General features: G+C 41.4%; 1 protein-coding gene across 1 annotated transcript in view; it reads right to left on the bottom strand.

Moving 5' to 3' along the window:
• Nucleotides 1–2,298: 2,298 nt before the first annotated feature.
• The window catches only part of fgd4a (FYVE, RhoGEF and PH domain containing 4a), a 44,107-nt gene continuing 27,629 nt past the window's right edge, over nt 2,299–18,776 (bottom strand). The window contains exons 4-19 of the mRNA XM_038704936.1: nt 14,530–14,679; nt 13,147–13,360; nt 10,421–10,832; nt 8,820–8,909; nt 8,496–8,641; nt 8,057–8,213; nt 7,727–7,865; nt 7,571–7,629; nt 7,331–7,477; nt 6,797–6,969; nt 6,414–6,444; nt 6,246–6,326; nt 6,033–6,158; nt 2,996–3,133; nt 2,670–2,810; nt 2,299–2,568 (exon numbers count right to left, since the gene is read on the bottom strand). Of these exons, the coding sequence (XP_038560864.1) occupies nt 2,299–2,568; nt 2,670–2,810; nt 2,996–3,133; nt 6,033–6,158; nt 6,246–6,326; nt 6,414–6,444; nt 6,797–6,969; nt 7,331–7,477; nt 7,571–7,629; nt 7,727–7,865; nt 8,057–8,213; nt 8,496–8,641; nt 8,820–8,909; nt 10,421–10,832; nt 13,147–13,360; nt 14,530–14,679 (2,474 nt within the window). The remainder of the gene's footprint in view (nt 2,569–2,669; nt 2,811–2,995; nt 3,134–6,032; nt 6,159–6,245; nt 6,327–6,413; nt 6,445–6,796; nt 6,970–7,330; nt 7,478–7,570; nt 7,630–7,726; nt 7,866–8,056; nt 8,214–8,495; nt 8,642–8,819; nt 8,910–10,420; nt 10,833–13,146; nt 13,361–14,529; nt 14,680–18,776) is intronic.

Genomic DNA, 18,776 nt, shown 5'->3' with positions numbered 1-18,776 from the left:
TGAAAAACTTGTTATAGGGAACCAAAACGAGATGTTTATTTGTGAAAGTAGCATCAGTGACTGATGTGGGCAGAAGTGTTGGACTGGTTTGAAATGCCTTGAGAACACATCGCAGGTCAAGTCATCTAAGTAAAATAACATTACAAACAAGCCAGATCCACATAAATCATATTCAACCTCTGTTTATTTTCTTTGAAGGTACACTTTAAAAGATCATAAAGTGCGTAGATTCTCAAACCTTAGGTGATGGGGACACTTAAAAATCTGGATATACATTCAGATCCTACAGATGGGGAAGTTTTGTGCTCTTGCTTTTTATTTGAATACTGCAGAGGGGAAATGGTTCAGGGGAGGGAGGGGGGGTAATACTCTGGTGAGCACCAGCATCGAGCACAGGGGGGAACATGGCGAAACAGAACCATGTGAACGAACAAAGTCCATCCAGCGCTACAAGCGTTCGCTGTCACGCTGAAGAACCGAGGTCTGATGAGTTAGTGGAAAAACATCTGCTCTCAGAAAAAAATAACATCTACCTACTGCACTTTGTAGTTGACAGTTAGGGAACAACTTTGTGCTACTTTTATCGGATCATGCTTTGTCATACTCTATAAATTACATTAAATATTAAAATTAATTACAGCATCAAAAACATATACATTTCTCACACCAGCTTGCTATATCTGGGATTGTGCTGCACTTGCATCTTAATAGAAAAGCCTGCCACACAAAGACGACGGTGATCGATCACATCTCTCCACACTGTAGTTAGACAAGCATTTACCATTCATCCTCAGATTTGCATGCCAATGACTATCATCCATCATTTGTTTTAGAAGACACATGATTGCAGTGTGCCATTTCAATACAAACAGCACTGTCCAGACCATACGGTTGGTACATATTATGATATCATCGAGATTAAGCATTACATTTAAACGGCCATTTTACACATAAAGGTCAGTTTTTCTTGTCATGGAGAGTACTACTCAAGCTGTGAAAACAGTTGTGTCCTGCGGCTCTGCAAGGGGCTTTCTGAGAAAGTAACTCTGAGGATGTCAGAGTGACATCCTCAGAGTTATCTAAGTATCTGACAGAAAACCCGTTGATTTCAGAGGCAGGACACGTCTAATTTAAGTCGCCACAGAGTTGCATCATGGGAATTGTAGGATCCAGTGTTTCTGAAGCATTGCCATTAAAAAAAAAAACCTGTGGGCAGTGGGTTCAAAATCAATGAGCAGGACTGACTTGTTGTAGTAATGGATGTGATGTAGCACCTTGATTTGTCAGATATTAGTTTAACTGGATGAGCCAAAAACAGACATTCACTTTTGGTTGTTTGATCTATAAATGTATATCTATATATTACAACATGTATTGCCATTGCCAATATATAAAATAACATACTGGGAGACGATTTTATCCATATCTCCCACCTATATGAAGCTGGTATTTTAGACTGACTCTTATTTCTCCTATGGTCAGCTATGAACATATTTACAAATGATTTGATTTGACTATAGGACAGGCGCAACCAATTGCAAAGCAGACAGATCAGCCAACGTGCATCCAGAGTTCGATTAGGCTGTTGATGAATCTTGGGGTGAAGGAGGGACATGAGACCATAATTATCCAACCACATGATCTTTTTCCCAGTTTTGGAACTATCTTCTCAAGCAAAGACAACTGGCAACACTGTAAATACTTTACTGTTTTCTATGTTACCAAAAGAAAGTTTGAGACTGATTTCTGTACAAACAAACACAAACGTTCCTTTTGAACAAAACAAATAAAACATTTATACTGTACAGGTACACAGAGAGTTGGGTTACAGCACCAGCAGACTTAGTTTGGACTTTCCTTTTGCTTTGATTCACATCCAGTACAGGGTGCTGTGTAAGTCTGTGGTAGTCCACTGGCTCACGAGTAGTTGACACAAGTTAAGAGTGTATGAAGAGTTTGAGCTGTTGTTACTAGTGCCTGTTTGAGGGAAGTCAATCAATCCTGAGGCCCCTCTGCTCTAGTGTTGATTGTACCAGACATGTCCTTTTAGTAATCCAGCACAGCTCAAGCAGTGAATTAGAAATTCTTGTGTGGGTTTATGAGAGAATCCAGGAGGAAACTGGGAAACAGCAGAATGGCAAGGAAAGGCATCTTATACAGCACTGATTTTCCACTCTGTCTTTAAGATTCAGATTCAGAAGTACAGCATGGAGAGTGTGGATTTGTATTTTGTGCGAGCAGGACACAGCTGCACGTCCTGTGTTTATTGTGCAATCCAACAGCAGTTTACTTGCACTCTTATGTGCTATCAGTGCCCGCGTCTTGTGTGTTGTTGTTGTCCATCGTGTTGGCATTGCTGCCATTGGTCTGAGGGCAATCTGGCATCTCACCCTTCACTGCCACCCGGATCACTTTCAGCCAGCGCTGCTTAAGCTCCTCTGTTTCAGCAGCAAAGTTGTGGATGGACTTGGACTGAGAGAGGCGGAAGTTGGCGGGAGGGTCTGTGGGCTTGGCGCTGTCATCCACAGAATAGCCCAGGAGGGGGATAGTACACTGGGCCTTCACGTCCTGAGGAGAGTGGTTGGAGAAGAAGAGAACCTTATCTGTATGGATGGATTTTCAATGAATATGGGTGATCTAAGGTTTGCTTCATGTTCTTGGTGTTTTACCTGCGGAGCTCCGTAGAGATAGAGCACCAGACACTCCTTCTCAGGGATGACGCACCACACCTTCTGCCAAGGTTTGTTCTTCTCACAGTACTGCAGGAAGCCGCACATGATGCTGCTGCCTGTGAACTGAGCTGCCTCGATCTGCACGGGGGGGAATTAGTTTGACTTAACTTTACTTTACTCATGCAAAATCAGCATTAAAACTTTAAAGAAATAATGATTCCACATTTATTCTGACAATTATCAATCGAGTGATATAATATCATTTATCGTGAAAACATTTTTGGCCACATCGCCCAGCCCTAGTATCAATACATCCTCTTCACCTCCAGGATGCCCTTCTTCTTGCCCTCGGCTATCATTTCTCCAGTCAGGATGGAGTAACAGTCTTTGCACACTTTGTTTGTCTTGTAGCCATCATACTCGAGTGCCACCTTATTGTCTGAACATTTCCAGCACACCACCTGCCGGAAAGAGGAACAGAAGATCTTTCGTCACTCCCATAGTTAATATCATGATATACCACGTTCTTACTAAAACCATCACTACTTTTTTTTTTAATTGTTGAATTTGAAAACTACTACTACTACTACTACTGTTATCTTATTTAATCACTGAAGCATTTTGTGGCATTGGTAGCTATGGAAAGCAGACAGTTAAGAGATGAAACAAAGAAGCTATGAATAAAATTGGGGATGTTTCTATTACATCAGTAGTTTCAAAGTCTGAGACTGCAGACCTCCCCTTAAACAAAACTTGGGAAAAGGCAGCCCCTCACCCCTCTTAGTTTCCTTGCTTAGCTTTGCTCAATTCCTGGATGCATTTGGGGTTAATCATTATGTTATTTGATCCCATAGACACTCAAAATTTGAGGCAAGATAGCCTAATATTGCTGTCTGAAATAACGTCACACCAAATACATTAAAATAAGGTCTGTCCTAAGGAATGTATTAGTTTCTGACTCTGATGAAGTGGGAAAAACAGTTCCCCAAACCTATTGTATCTCTTCTCTATCTCTTCTTTAACCACGTCACACATGTGTAGGCTATTCTACGTGATTTCCTTTTGATAACTAATGTAATATTGTTTCACTTCCATTCACTGAGCCTCTCCTGAAACTGTTTGGAGCCCCCCTGGGGAGGCCCGCCACACACTTTGAAAACCTCTGTATTACACGGTCAGCGTCTGACAGCTCTAAAAAAAACATAGGGGTAAACCGGGGGTGAAAGTAACAAGGCGATTTTCTCAGAGCCCTGACCGCATTTGCAGGCCAAGCTGTGACAGCACCTTCAGCACGCAACCCTTATATCCCAAATATCAAATCAAATATCGTACGATTTTGTCATCGTTTACCGCGGCCGTCTTCGGAAAACTGTTTTCGAGCGGCAAGTAAAGTATCGGCAAGTAAATTTCTGAAGCAGGACCCTTTTTCGAATTACAAGTTGTGTATCTTGTTTCATGTTTCACAGTACTGATTAATCAACAAGTTATTTAGTGCTTTAACACACCCTGAAGTTTGCCCTGTCAGAGTTTTTCAGTGTAAAAATAAATCGTGTTTATATGTCAGGAGTTCCTGTCGGGACGAAAGTAACATGTTTATGTCATATTATACCAACAGAATATGCAAATAGCGTGGGTCAGAAAGTCAGATGTCTGATTCAGCCAGATGTTTATGAGAAGGCGTTTCTGGACATCTCTATTAGAAACATTAGTCTCTGGTCAGCTGATAAAGTCGCATGCCATATGCCATGCTCTTTGTTCAGATAATGCAGGAGGAGGGCAGAGATAATTGGGGAGAAGACTAGACCAAAGGTACAGATAACATTATTAAGTCTTCTCCTTGGACTAAGAGAGGAAGCTGCATGCTTATATTAAGAGAGCGGCTGATATTTATTTTGGCCTGTCTCCTAAGGAGGTCAGTGTAGTAGGTGTCAGTAAAAAGCACTCAAAATGCAGATCACTCATACTGTTCTTACTAAAACTAATTTAAATTCATTTCAAAATGTGAAATTTGTATAGGCCTATTCTGTAAATAGCTTAATTAAATATCTTAATTTTATTGTTTACTTTCATTTTTGTCTTTCTAAATTAAGTTTAATTTTTTCACTGTTTCTGAAACTGCTGCAACATGCAAATATCCCCAGTGCAGGATCAGTAAAGTCTTATTTTATTTTAATCATGTCAGGTTCATAAATAATCTCCATCTAACCGTTTCCCCCCTGTTTTAGGTGCACACATTTGCATATTTATATTATATATTATTATATAATATAATCTTAATATAATATGAAATATTCTAAATAATTCAAGTTTGGGCTATCAGATTACTTTTGAAACTGAATATTTAAAATAAAAATGTAATTTGAATTTTGTTTTTAAAGATAAAGGACAAAAGATGTTTGCAGTTACACTTTAACAAGGTCACAGGAATGTTTATTTATTAAATACAAGGGTATCACAATAAATCTAGCTTGTGTTTTTGTGTTACTTTTGTTTAAAGTGAAATTATACGGAAGTCGTTCTACATTTGTACAAAATACCACCTGATATTGATAGACCACACCTGTGAGTTAGTGACCACAGCAAAAATATATCTCTGTCTGAAACATCATCTTTTAAAATCAGGTTTTTCTGAAAAATGGTACTTTTGCCCCTGCTCTCCCCTACAGATTATACAGAATGTGACTCTAACATGGAAGAGCATTCAATCTCCTTGATTGAACGCCTACATATTTACCATTATCCCCAAAATGTATTTCAGGAGTTTCACTTCTCGTACTAGTGGGAGCTGTAAAAAAGTGAAACTATCAATAGGTTTATGTTAGTGTGGTGAGTGGGTGTTTCATTTAAAGGTGAAAAAAGGGTTGTTAAAAAGTGATCAGGGTAGATAAATATGTATATACAGTGTGTCCAACGAAGGTTAAAATCAAGGGCAACTGGACTTGGTTGAAGATACTGGAAGACGTTTCGTCCCTCATCCGAAGGACTTCTTCAGTTCTGACTGACTGGCAGGGAAACTCAGCTATTTAACCTCAGTGGGGTCGTTATCCCGGGTCATCGATACCACTGGTTCGTTAAACGTCTTCCAGTATCTTCAACCAAGTCCAGTTGCCCTTGATTTTAACCTTCGTTGGATAACTATGACCTGGATGACTGAGAATCTTCATAGACATATATACAGTGTGTGTTTTTCTGACATCACATGATTTCTTGACGTTTCAAATCAACATTTCCTCACATTTGAACTTCAACTGTGAGCTCTGAATGTGTCCCCGGTGTACTAAGCTGTCCTCGTGGACGCTCACACTCATCCACCTACTGTACATGCATCATGCATGACATGACAACATAGCTATTACTCACGTAGCCGCAGGCCCTGCAGTGGTGTCTCCGCCGTGTCAGAGCATTGAAAGGCTCTTTACACTTCATACACATTGTCACTTCATTGTCACGGATCCAGCGAGGGGCGCGCTTCCCCAGCTCTGCATTCTATATTCAAATAAAAACAGTCAGTGCGATGGTGCAGAAATGTAGCGACAGTTTTAACTAGGTGTAAAACTCTGATGTGACACTGACCGACACTTCCTCCACGTCTCTCAGTGCATTCTTAAATGACTCGTTTCTTTGCTGGAAGATCTCAATGGTTTCAAGTAAAGCCTGAAGGATGAAAAAAAAACCTCTACATCACAATCAAACACAAATAATTAAATAAAATTATTCTGATTGACATTGTACTGTACGTACCTTAATCCAGCTTGCTTTATCCTGCTCTGAGCTAAGGATGAAAATGAAGCCAGAATAAGCATTAGAACATTGAAACTGTATAACCATAACTCATGTTCCTCTTATAACACCAACATAGCAGTTAGCAGTGGTCAAAGAGTTTAATTAGAGATTTACAGGATTTAAATATGGAGCTTGGGTGTGCTCATTTAGGCGGTCTTCCATATATATATATAAAATTATACTGTATGGGGTATAAATGACATATAATTACATACTTCAATGTGGGAGGGGCTGGGATGTTTTTGCACCTTTTTTCAGGGCTTGCAAAAAGCATGTTTTTTAAAATGACCTCCTATTGTGTTATATTATATATACGTGTGATATTTCTCCATAAAATGTACCTGGCCTGTAGCTCTAGTGTCCTCTCCTTCCCTGACACCTGGAAGGTATGAGGGTAATCCTCGTTGGACGTTTCCAGGACCTTCATGCCGTCGATGCCGATCCGCGTCCTCACTGTGTACTTAGGTCCTCCCAGGCTGAATTTGGGCACGCAGTACAACAGCATGTTGTTGAACTGGCAGAAGAAGAAACTGTTAGTATAGATCAGCGCTATTCCAGTTTAGGTTTCTGCCACTGGTTTCTTCCAAAGGGCCCCGTTTTAAACACTGCAGGTAACCTGAATTGCACAGAAGGGAGACATTCAGCCTGAAGCTAATAAGGAACAGCCAGAACATAATCACATCATCTGGCAATCTCAGTAATTGAGAGATTTGTTCATGGGCCCCCGATGTATCCTCACACAGGAGGTGCTCCTGGCTTGAAATGATGCATTTATTTCAATTGACTCGTGCAGACGAAGTCTCGCCTCGGCATATTTCCCTGCAGTGTCCTTCATCAGATAAGAAGATGTTCCCGCACCCGACAGTTTCTCTCACCAGGTAGAGGTATCGCTCCATGGCCGAAGTGTTCCGGGCTGCCAGCTTCAAGATGTGACCCTCTTTAATGAACTCGTTAGAGGGGTTAACAATGTCCTCCTCCTCACCCAGCATCTCGTATATCTCCATCAGTTTCTTCAGATTCTCCTAAATAACAACGGGACATTTAGTTTAGTTGGACGTTGACAAGTTGGAGAAATTAAAAGTCCAAAGAAAACGGTTTCAGACATCTGCACTTACAGATTTTCGTATGGCGCTGTTGGAGTGAGTAGCTGCTGTGGCGATAATTTCTAATGATTCTAGGATGTAAAAAATAGATAGGTTAGGTACCTTAAAATAGCCAAAGTGAAATAAAAATGACTCCTTGGAGTGGAAATGTTAGGTCTCTCGACTTACTTTCTGCATTTTGTCGGTCAGGGTCGTCCTGAGGCAGCTTCTTCAGATAGTCTTTCAGCAGCATCTCATAGCGAGGGACTCTCTGCACAGGCTCCAACATGTGATGCTGAAGCGTCAGGCAGCCACAGGCCTCTTGACTCTGTCCAGAAATAACAACAACAAAAAAAAAAACTCTTGCATGTTACCTGTGTGTACGCGACATGCTAAACCTATTAGATGTCAACAAAAAACGGTGCTTTTCACATTGGTACAACACTGCAGCACGAGTCTGTGTTCTTTCAGTGACTCGAAACCTCGCGTTTGTCCTGACTTGATTCTGGTTGGCAGTACCTGTATTTCCTGAATGATGGCCTTGAATTGAGGCGAACGATCAGTCCACTGTTTCAGCAGTTCCATGGCCTTGTCAAAATTCTTCACATACTCTGCGTACATCTTGAGGAAGGGTGTGAGTTTCAGCAGGATGTCTCCGATGCGACGCGTGGACGCCCTGCAGGGAGGGACAGAACAGGATAAGTTTAGTAACCATAATGTAGAGACCGGAGGTTGTTAATGTAGTATAATCCAAAATCTATTTACAGTTTATATGTAAATTTACAGGTAAAGGTGGTATTGCCACCTGTAGTTTCCATTGTTTTACCATTTATTATTATCATCCAACAGAAGCTTTATTATCTGTGTATGAGTGCTGGTTTCAGTACAAAGACACAATGTGAAGGCAGCAAGGCCTGATAAAGAACCATATTGCACTTCATTACAGGCTGAAGCTCACCATTCTCCCATGCGCTTCTCCAGGTCTGGAAGCAGAAACTGGCTGTGAAAAGCATTGATGGAGGAGATGTTGGAGAAGATGTTCTTCACTACGTCCCCAGGGAATGTCCCTTTATTGGCCTCCTCCATTAGCTTAGCACAGAATACCTGAAGAGCCGCATAAAATATAGAACTGATGAGAAAAGTCAATTTTGTCTGTCCATTAAAATACATTTCTCCACCTAACCTGCTTTGCCATTTTACCATCAATGTTTCGCTACTGTGTAATGTAAACCCTTTACTATGTGACATGGTCAAAAGAAGTGAACTGGAACGAGTCCCTCACCTGGTCCAGCAAGTTAAGTCGTGCTACGTAGGCCTTCTCCGTATGCAAGAGCTCGCTGGCGATCTTAAAAAGCTTCTGTTCATTTGTCTCCTGAAAACAGAGGGTACAACAATGTGTGGTGATCTAACATAACTTCTGATTGTTATTAATTAGCAAAGTGTGACTATAATCTTATTCTGTTGAGCTAGAAAGTCAATTGCTTATCTTTTGCCCGCTGCTATTATGGTGAGTGTGTTAATCTGAGCTGACTAAAAATAATGCAGAAGTGTGAGACAAACTGTTGCATGTATTGAGTTCAACTCAGTATTAATTCCCGCAGTGTTATTTGCAAGTGTAGCTTGTAGTTCCTGTTTGGTTCAGGCCTCTGATCTCAGGAACAACATGTAACATTTTTTGCATTTCAGTAAGAAAATCTTCATTGCAAATTATGCATTTATTGGACTGATTCAGGTTCAGTGCCTCAGTGACTCGTCTGCCGTTCGAGCGCTGCTGTTTGTTATTAAATGCTGTTTCATGCAGCAGCATTTAGCAGTGGTGAGTGTGACCCTAGCCAGGCTAGCCTGTGGGGTAAGAGGGGCTCTAAGAACAGGAAATGAAAATATGGAAGAGGGAAATGACACCAAATCAAACAAAGACACAAAAATGTCAAAACAGACCTTTGTTTGACAAGCAACAGTAGCCTAAAAAATGTACTCAACAAAAAGGTTCCACACACATCTTGATTTCATGAAATGTTGCAATCTGCCTCACATTTCCTCATAATTCATTTGTCAACAGATCTACAATGTGGCTAATTCTTTAGTGAGTTTCTGAGAAATATTTTTTCCACAGTTCTTTCATGTTCATGAATTTGTTTTCCAAGCATACTCTGCTTCAGAAGAAGACAAACAATTATTATGTATTTTAAAACTCTGGTCATTGGAGAATTTCGTGGAATGCATTTTAGTGCAAACAGCACAAACAAATCTGATTAGAGAACAAAGAACAAAGCCACTCAAAACTTCATCCAAATTTTATTGAGTCTTGACTGGCTACTAGATTTGAATAAAGATCAGGCAAGTTTCTACTTGACAAAGCTTCCCCCATATGCATAGTTTTCACTGAACATTTCACCGTGGAGCGACCGATGGCGCAGCTCCTGGCTCTTCCTCTCCCATACCATCGGGACAGCGTGTTTGTTTTCAGCAGTGAGAAGACAGAGTGATCTGAACCTGAGATATTTATAATCTGTAGACTGTAACAGCAGCCACCAAAAGCTCCCACAGGGGAGATGTGGCTGAGGCACCAACTCAGCTGCTCCAGCATTTGACATCTGTTCAGTCTTTGCAGAAAATAACCCCTCTGAGACGCACAGACAAAGACTCTCCCGTGTAACTCTACCCTTTCAATGTCAGAGTAACCTGGAGTTGAATTAGTTCAGGAGATTTAATTGTCCTGAAAACCCAAAACATAAATAAATGCTGATGGTTTTCCTTTTAGAGACTGCAGAGTCAGAGCAACAAGACAACCCTGTAAGGTTGTAAATATACAGTACAAATACACAGATCACTTGGGCGCAAGGGCGACAAAGTTGAAAAATCAACCAGCAGACATGCACGTACCTTTTGGTCTGTGCTCCCTTCTACATTCCTGTGCTCAGTTTCTGTTGTAGTCCCACTGTCCTCATTCTCAGTGTGGCTTTCTGTGCCAGTCCTGTCTGTGTGTGGAGGTGAATGATCATCACTCTGTTCTGCGCTCCCGTCCCCCATATCTCCATTTACCAGCCCGTCGGTCTCTATCCTTTCATTGTTCCTCTCCTGTTTGTCCTCCTTCTCCCTGTCCTGCTCCATCTGCGCTAGCACCCCGTTAGCCGCCGGTTTGGGGGCATCCTGCGGTGCGGCCTGTACAGGGGAGTGGTTCTCCTGACTGCCGTCGGCCTCTGTCTGCCTCTGGTGCACGCGGTGAGCTGGGCTGCAGTTGGGCAACTTGCTGATCTGTTTGAGCGGTGAGCCGTCTCTCTTGCTCTCTGTGTTGCTGGAGGAACAGGGGAAAATGCAAAGGAGGAAGTCGGTCAGTGCGGCAAGAGCACAGCAAGAGAAATTAACTAACAAAACAAAACAAAAGGTGAGGAACAAGGAGGGGAAAAAAAGATTACACGAGTCTGTTCAGGAGCTGCTCAAGCCGTTGATCAGGGAGTGGGGGACACAGCAAGCAGAGCGCTTTCGTGTGTGAGAGTTAAAAATAAATCAGTAGAGATGCACAAACTTCCTTTTGACTTATGCGGCAGCTGAGAGCTGGTGTAATGCAGAGGAAGTGTGTTCTGTGTGTAAGCAAAGGAGGAATGGAGGTACAGTAATGAGTAGGACAGCAGGAGGGGGAGAGGTACTACACTACTCCCCAGAGATAGAGGCTGTCCTACTTCCAAGGAGAACCAACATTACATACGCACACACACATTCATGTACAATGTCACCATTCATCTGCTCGACATCCTGTACCGGCAGTCAGTCCAGCTGTTTCCCTGTAAAAGACCCTCCAGACCTCCGGTCTTACAGCAAGAGTAGCTACTGTATCTTAGCTCAGTTTTGCTGATCTCACATCTGGTGTAAAACAAATCAGTTCTAGGAAGAAAAAAAACTGCTCACACATTGAGCATCACCATTTTAAACTTAACCTTTATTGATTAAAAAAGCTGGTGATTTTTAGCCTCAGCGACGTTCCCCTGCTTGCGCTGAATGTCTCGGTAGAAACAGGAAGTGTGTATAAACAGAGGAACAACAACAGGCTGGTGAAACACTCCACAGATGAATCACTTCTGGGCTGTAGGCCACCTCAGGTGTTGTGACAACAATATTGTCCATAACCCTCAGAGGAACCCTTAATAACACCACGATTAGCTGGTGAGAGATACTGCTTCATACTGTTTTCAGAAAAACACACACTGCTTCAGCTTGTAGAGTGTATGTGCACACAGCAGGTCCTCTTTGCATTTAAATAGCACAGTAAGTGTTCCAGTACATGACTGTGTTTTAAAACAGGCTGAACTAGACAAGAATTAAGAACAGCTACACTTGCCATGTGGCCTATCCTTTAAGGTGCCTTTAAGGCAGCCAAGTGTCATGTGAACCAGATTAGTATATTAGTAGGCTAATTCTGTTCTCTGAAGCTGCAGGCCTTTCTCTTCTTTCTGTCCCAGGGCCACTAGAGGGCTAATCCCCACTGCCCCACAGAGTGAATGAAAAATATACACCCCGTCGCTCTGATTAGCCTCACTTCAACACTAGAAAATGTGATGAAATGTGTGGAATTCTGTTTAGATTATGTAATTCTGTTTTCAGAGATCCAGGCCAGAGAAGAGTTGGAATATGAGGCTACAGAGTGAAATCTTTGTAGGCATGCTACTGCTGCAGACTGAATATTTTTGGGCTCTACTGTATGAGAAGTTGGGACAAGGGCACCATTGTTGTGCCTCTCACCACTTTCAGTGGGCCTCCCTCGCATAGACAAGGCTGCAGCTACGATCACAACTTGCACAATAAAACAAGGTTTAATGCGCAAAAAAAGAAGGGGCCATTGGTAGGCCATGTAGAGCGCTTATTCCTGCATTAGAATTGGTAAACTGAGCAGGGTAAGAGTTTGTGTAAAAGCAGAGCCAACACAATACTTAAATCACCATGTAACTAGGAGGCAAGAAGATCAAAGTAGAGACATTAAAGTTGAGATAGTCGGAGAGATCCTACCTCATCCTCCTAGGCTTCATCTCGCACGGAGTCCTGTCCCATAACTGAATGAGGTGCTGTGTTTCCCCTCGCCTGTACAAATCTCCTTTCATCCCCGTGCTAACGCTTGGCTTGTGAAGCACAGGCTTATCTCCGCTTGTTCTGTCTATGGCTCCCGCCTGTGCTACTATCAATGAGTCAGGCTGAAGGCTTTAATCGAGGGACTTCTGCTTTTCATACTTCAAATAATCGGCATAGGAAACATTAGGAAAGTCAAAGTTTTCCATCACTGTGATTACAACAGCTTGAATGAGGTCGTCTTGTTACAACATCTATTGAGTGACGTAGATGGAGTTATTCAACTGGAACCAATCTATGATGCTAAAAAAAAATATGCTATGCTGGTGTTCAGAGACTGTGTGATGTTTTGAATCAGCAGAATTTCTCAAGCGAAAGCAATACGGAAGAGCCACTTTCACTGAATGATATTCCACAATAGATTGGCATCAGATGAAATGAGCAATTCCTTACACAGATCCTCCTGTCCTATACTCAACTTTTTTCATTCCTTCTAGTTTCTCTCTGTGAAGGGAAACCACACACAGCACCAGAGAGTGAAGAGCTCCTACCTGTTCTCCTCAAAGTGGCTGATGAGTTCTAAGACTTTGGAGTGTTTCTCCCTGGCTCCCTCCCGGTTCACAGCCCCTCTTCCTCCACCTCCTCCTCTTCCTCCTCCTCCTCCCCCCTCTTCCATGTTTGGTCTAAAAGTGGGTTTCTGGATGCGGCTCAGAGGGGACGTGAGCTCCGTCACCGGGCTCTGGAGATGTGGTGGCTTTGGAGGCACTAGAGAGAAGACGGAGGGAAAGTTTGAACACTGGATGCTGGTGAGATGAGATTTTTCTCACCAGGGAATATGTCACTGCAGTGTCATTTTAGACCACAGGGGGGCAGTACAAGCTATCCCTACTGACACCACACACAGGACGCTCAGCTGTAATGAATATATTAAATGTAACAAAAACTTAATCTAGCTCAGGTTGGTGTAACTACGCGGTTTCACTTTTTTTTCACAAATCATGTGGAATTAAATTTCCCGCATGATTTACAGCAGCAGAAAGAATGGAGCTGTGTCTCTCGTCTTATCTGAGTATGATGATTAACTCAAACTCAAATAAAGAAGGAACGAGGCTCAAGGTTCACTGATCTTCTGTTAATATTCTATTCCGGTTTTCGCTTGTCCCTGCAATGATCTGAACATGTGTAGAGCCATATAGTATACTGCGGTGTAAATAAAACTTTTACTCTACTAAATTTCAGAAGGTTTGCTCCACTTTAATTATTAGTTACAGCTATTACATAAGTATTATTAGACAGCTTTGGTTGCAAGTTACTTTACTAATTAAAATGTTTGCATACAAATCATACAAGGAGCTTATAAAATATGATGTTTTGTTATAAAGTTAACTATCCAACAGAATATACAAGTACAGCTAAAACAATTAGTCGATAAATCGATGAGTCCATGAACAGACAACTATTTCGAGAGTCATCATTTTTAATGTGAAGGTAAACATATTATGGTTCCAGCTTCTCAAATGTGAGGATTTGCTATTTTTTCTTTTAATAATTTGTATTTACTTTGTGGACAAAACAAATTAAAAATTTTTTCAAACCAAACAACCCGATCGATTAATGGAGAAATAATGAGCAGATTAATCCATAATGAAAATAATCATTAGTTGGAGTCCGATACTGAATACTAGCAACCACCACTGTAAGGCATAGCTGAATGTAAGGAATATATAGCCTAGTGTTTCTAGAAAATCACACAGTAAACAAGCATAGAAGGGCCATGTTAAAGCAGGAAAAAGGTCACTCTGAGACAATTAGCGTGTGCGTGTCAATACATTCTCACTGACTTCACATGTGGATCATAGGGTGATGCAGTTACGTCCACTGACCCCCCGGCTCTGCAGTGTTTGGCTGAATTGTTGTGAGTTGTCAATATGTACCTTGCGGTTTAGACGGCAGAGGTCTGCTGCTGGGGACTCTTCCATTGACCCCTCCCCTTTTCTTGTTAGTCCTCCCGCTGCTCGCCCGACTCAGACACTCATGCACACTGGGTGGGCTGCTGCTCGTGCACGTCGGGCTACTGCCTAGAACTGAAGGACAGAGAGGGAGAGAGAGCATGTCTATGTGAGCAGGCACAGTCCAACATCTATTGTTCACAGTCAATGAAATGAGAGTAATGATACAAATCGTGAAAGACAGATTAAGACAAAAAAAAATAATGTAGTTAGTAATGTTTCATGTAAATGTTGACACCATTTTTTCCCCATTAGACAGAGAATAGTAGGAAGTGGCAGGAAATCAAACCAGGACCACCTGGGCACCCAACAACATTGATTTTAATCACAAAATACATCTTCGTTACAAACGTCTGTGTCACAAATGACAGTATTGATATACCAATATATAACAATAGTGCACTATTAGATACAGTTTCAATTCACAGGCACCAATACCTGTATAGGTTCTTAGACATTGAGGCACAGCTGTATCCTGTCTTCATTCCAGACTTCTGAACTCAGAAAATGTTCTTCTTTCTGGCAATTCAGCATTATGCCCTTTTATGACTTTTGACTTCATGCCTTTTATAACTGTATGGGTGTGATGTCATGGTACATGTGCTGTGTATGTCTCATGTTACGCAGTGTTTGATCTCTGTCTATTTTTTTTCACTTTGCATTATAGGCCTACATTTTCTACCTCAATTATAATAGCTGAAAATACAAGCAAAACACAAAATATCAAATGTGAAGGAAATGTTGTAAACACCGAACTACAAGAGGTTCACTCTGCTGAAAGCTGAAGCCTATTGATGAATTCAGTGCTACGATTTAGAACTTGACTTTAAAGTCTTTGGATTATTATCAAAAACTTTCACAGCCTTGTCTCAAAATCACAACCGGTTGAAACATTGCAAGCCTGAGAGATCAATGTGGCTTTCAAACAAACTAACTTACCATCATGCTAAAACATAAGCCTATACACAGATGTAACACACAAACAGGGCATACCTTATATTCATTGCTGTGAATATGTTTATGATAAACAGCTGCAAGGTAAATATTAGAGTGTCAGACAGTTCAGTTGATTATCTGGCTAATGATCCAGCTGATGATCAGCTTTTAACCAACCAGCTGGCCACAGATGGTACAGCATCAGTGTTTAGATAGAGCAGGCAGACTGATTTAATGGAGCAACAGACACAGACTGGCAATGTTTATAGTAATCCAAATCTACCCCTCTCTGACCTCACAGCACGCGCCAGCACACGCACACGCACACGTGAAGTGCGTACACTACATGCAGCCTAGTAAGGCAAATGCCCATATATGGTCCTACATTGCCAGGAGCCAGTAGGTCCTCTCATTATTTTACAAGGTATTAGTCCATTAGTTTCCATTTAAGGTAGTCACTGAAATAGGTATCGTTGCTTTAGAGCGATTTAACAAGCAGCACTGATGTATGGGGTTAGATGCAGAAATCAATGTAGCTATGCACTCGGCTAACTTGTTTGGATAAATAGTGTGTGGAATGGAATAGCTGATAGCTATAGAGTGGGCCTTAAATGATACAGACTAAGATTTTTGCAAAAACTAGAACATCCGACTACTTTTATTTATATCTGTTCTGTTTTTACTCTTACAGGTCGACAATACACAGACAGAATTGTCCGGTCCTTCTCTGGTTTGGTACTTAGTGATGCTAATGTGGAAAGAGAAATTTTCCATAATATAAATCATTGATATATTAGCTCTTAATTCCTTGATAGACAGTTTCATTTTCAAAGATAGATCCAGCTAAAAGCATTTGCACTTATAGAGGAATACATAACATTTCAGATTAGATCTTCCACCCTTCCTGACAAATACATCAGCATTATATGAGCTGAAACTATTAATCAATTGACAGAAAATTAATCTGGAACTATTCTAATGATCCACTAATTGCTTAAGCCTTTTTTTCTAAGCAACAACATAAAGACTTTACTGCCATGCTAGCGCCTCTGTGGGACTGCACTTTGGCACATTTGAGCTAAATGCTAACATCAGCATGTTAACATGCTCACACTGACGCCAACAAGTGTATGTTTAGCAGGTAATAAGTACCATGTGCACCATCTAAGTTTATCCTGTTAGCATGTTAACATTTGCTAATTAGCACTAAAGTACAGCTGAGGCTGATGGGAATCTCAGTAGTTTTGGTCAAATTTTGAACTGATGGTGGTGCTAAATAAAAAGTCAGAGGATCACCAAAGTAAGTAGGACTCCTCCTCTGAGGACCACAGATGTCTGTACAAAATATCATGACAATGTATCAAGTAGTTTTTAAGATATTTCAGTCTAGACTAAAGTGGTGGACTGACAGACAAACATTGCCATTCATAAAGCCATGGCGGTAGTATGGCTAATAAAAAAGGCAAACTTGGCCACTACTTTCACATAGTCCTGTGTGATGGTAAATGGATAGTTTTGGAGTTTGGGACTGTTGGATGACTATTTGAAGATATCAGCTTGGTTACTATTATATTACCTTTTATAGGCCAGACGATTAGTCCATTAATTGAGAAAATAAACTGTAGTTTAATTGAAAATGGAAATAATTGTAAGTTGTATATGAACATCTGATATTAGAGTGGAACAAGTATGTATACCACATATGTGGTGTACCCTTCTAGATGCAGTTTGTTTACAAAAGTGTTGCCTTGGGGACTATATTTACTTTCCCTTCAGTGATCTTTATCGTAATTAACCTGAGACAAAGAGAAAAAACCCCCCCACAGAATCACAGTGTCACATACACATACAGTTTCTATTTTTACAGCCTGACTGTAATTAAAGACACCAGCTCTAGTAACTGTCTGGCTGGAAACGGTCCCACGCTGTGCTTGGGAGGCCAGACTTTCTATACACGGCCCCAAAATTACCAATCAATTCTGAAAGCGCCCTCAGGAATTTCTCTTGATTACGTGCTTGGTTTCGCCTCAGGGCCACATTAAGAGATCACAAAGAACACATCCAGCAACAAGTTATACACCATATAATACATGTATGGCTCAAGATGAAGTCTCTGCCTGTAGATTGTACTCCACATATGGCATTTATCCTGGAAGATTGCAGGGGGTCCACTATCCACAGCCTGGCCCTGTCTCCTAGGGATGTTATTAACTATGTCAAACACAAGTCCCTCAGCTGTAAATCAACTCTGTGCTGGAGGCTTTCACTCGAACCTGAGTAAGTTGTGCGTGTAAATGTTCCTGTTAAAGATAATACAAGAATGAGGTAAACAGAGATATGTCTGGAAATGCAAACATATGAACACGAATGCCAGTAGACAGGGCAAATTCACAGAAAGACTGGCTCACATCAACTATCTTTAAGCTATTATCTGAACCATTAGGACAAAGAAAAAGATTGTACTGTGACATTAAAATTAGAATAAGCTCTACTTCCTTTCTCAGAACCTGAGTGCTTGGCAGGAACTGCTGCTCCTGGTAACACACACATTCTGGCATCTTCTCATAAAACCTTGCCACAAGTGACAGTAAATTAGTAGTAGCCAGCCACCACCCTGCTGAAACACGCTGATTCTCCTCCTCCATCTGCGTGACGGGAAAGGAGCCCTGATGCCTGGATCTGGCACTAACGAAAGAGGAACATCTGCTGGACAATGACTCAGCTGGGAAGAGATGTCGCCTCACTTCTTTGTATCCTACCTGGTGGTATGACAACTGCTCTTACTCTGGGTAACGTGCTCTGCAGAGAAACCGAAACACAGTTGGAGCTCCTCTGCAATCCAGGAAGTGAGGAGCTGACAAGTCAAACCGAGACTCGACCTTTGCCTCTGTCCTTGGTGGAGGATGGCGAGACTTGCTGCCATGGCAACTAGCCTGTTACCTTCTGAAGACGCAGCATTTATTTCACTAGAGAGTGGACTGAGCCAGAAGGCATCTGTTTCTATCTCAATAAATCCAAAACTGCGAGGGTGAGAAATGAGAATTGCTCTCATAAAGGTCAGGTGCCAGCAGCAGCGTAGATGAGAAGGAACAACTTGTGCTGGTTTGCAAAGCACCCGGCTTTCACAAATATCCTCTACACTATTCTAAAAACATGAACATCATCTTCCCTTAGTGTGTGAGTCTATCAGGAAGACAGAGCTATGTCACATCTCACCAAAAAAATCAGACCAGAAC

The sequence above is a fragment of the Micropterus salmoides genome, unplaced genomic scaffold (assembly GCF_014851395.1).
Source record: "Micropterus salmoides isolate LMB-PRFRI ecotype aquatic unplaced genomic scaffold, ASM1485139v1 Ms_hic_scaffold_8, whole genome shotgun sequence".
Taxonomy (NCBI): Eukaryota; Metazoa; Chordata; class Actinopteri; order Centrarchiformes; family Centrarchidae; genus Micropterus; species Micropterus salmoides.
Note: the sequence above shows the minus strand (reverse complement) of the source record. Positions and strands in the feature narration are given on the sequence as shown.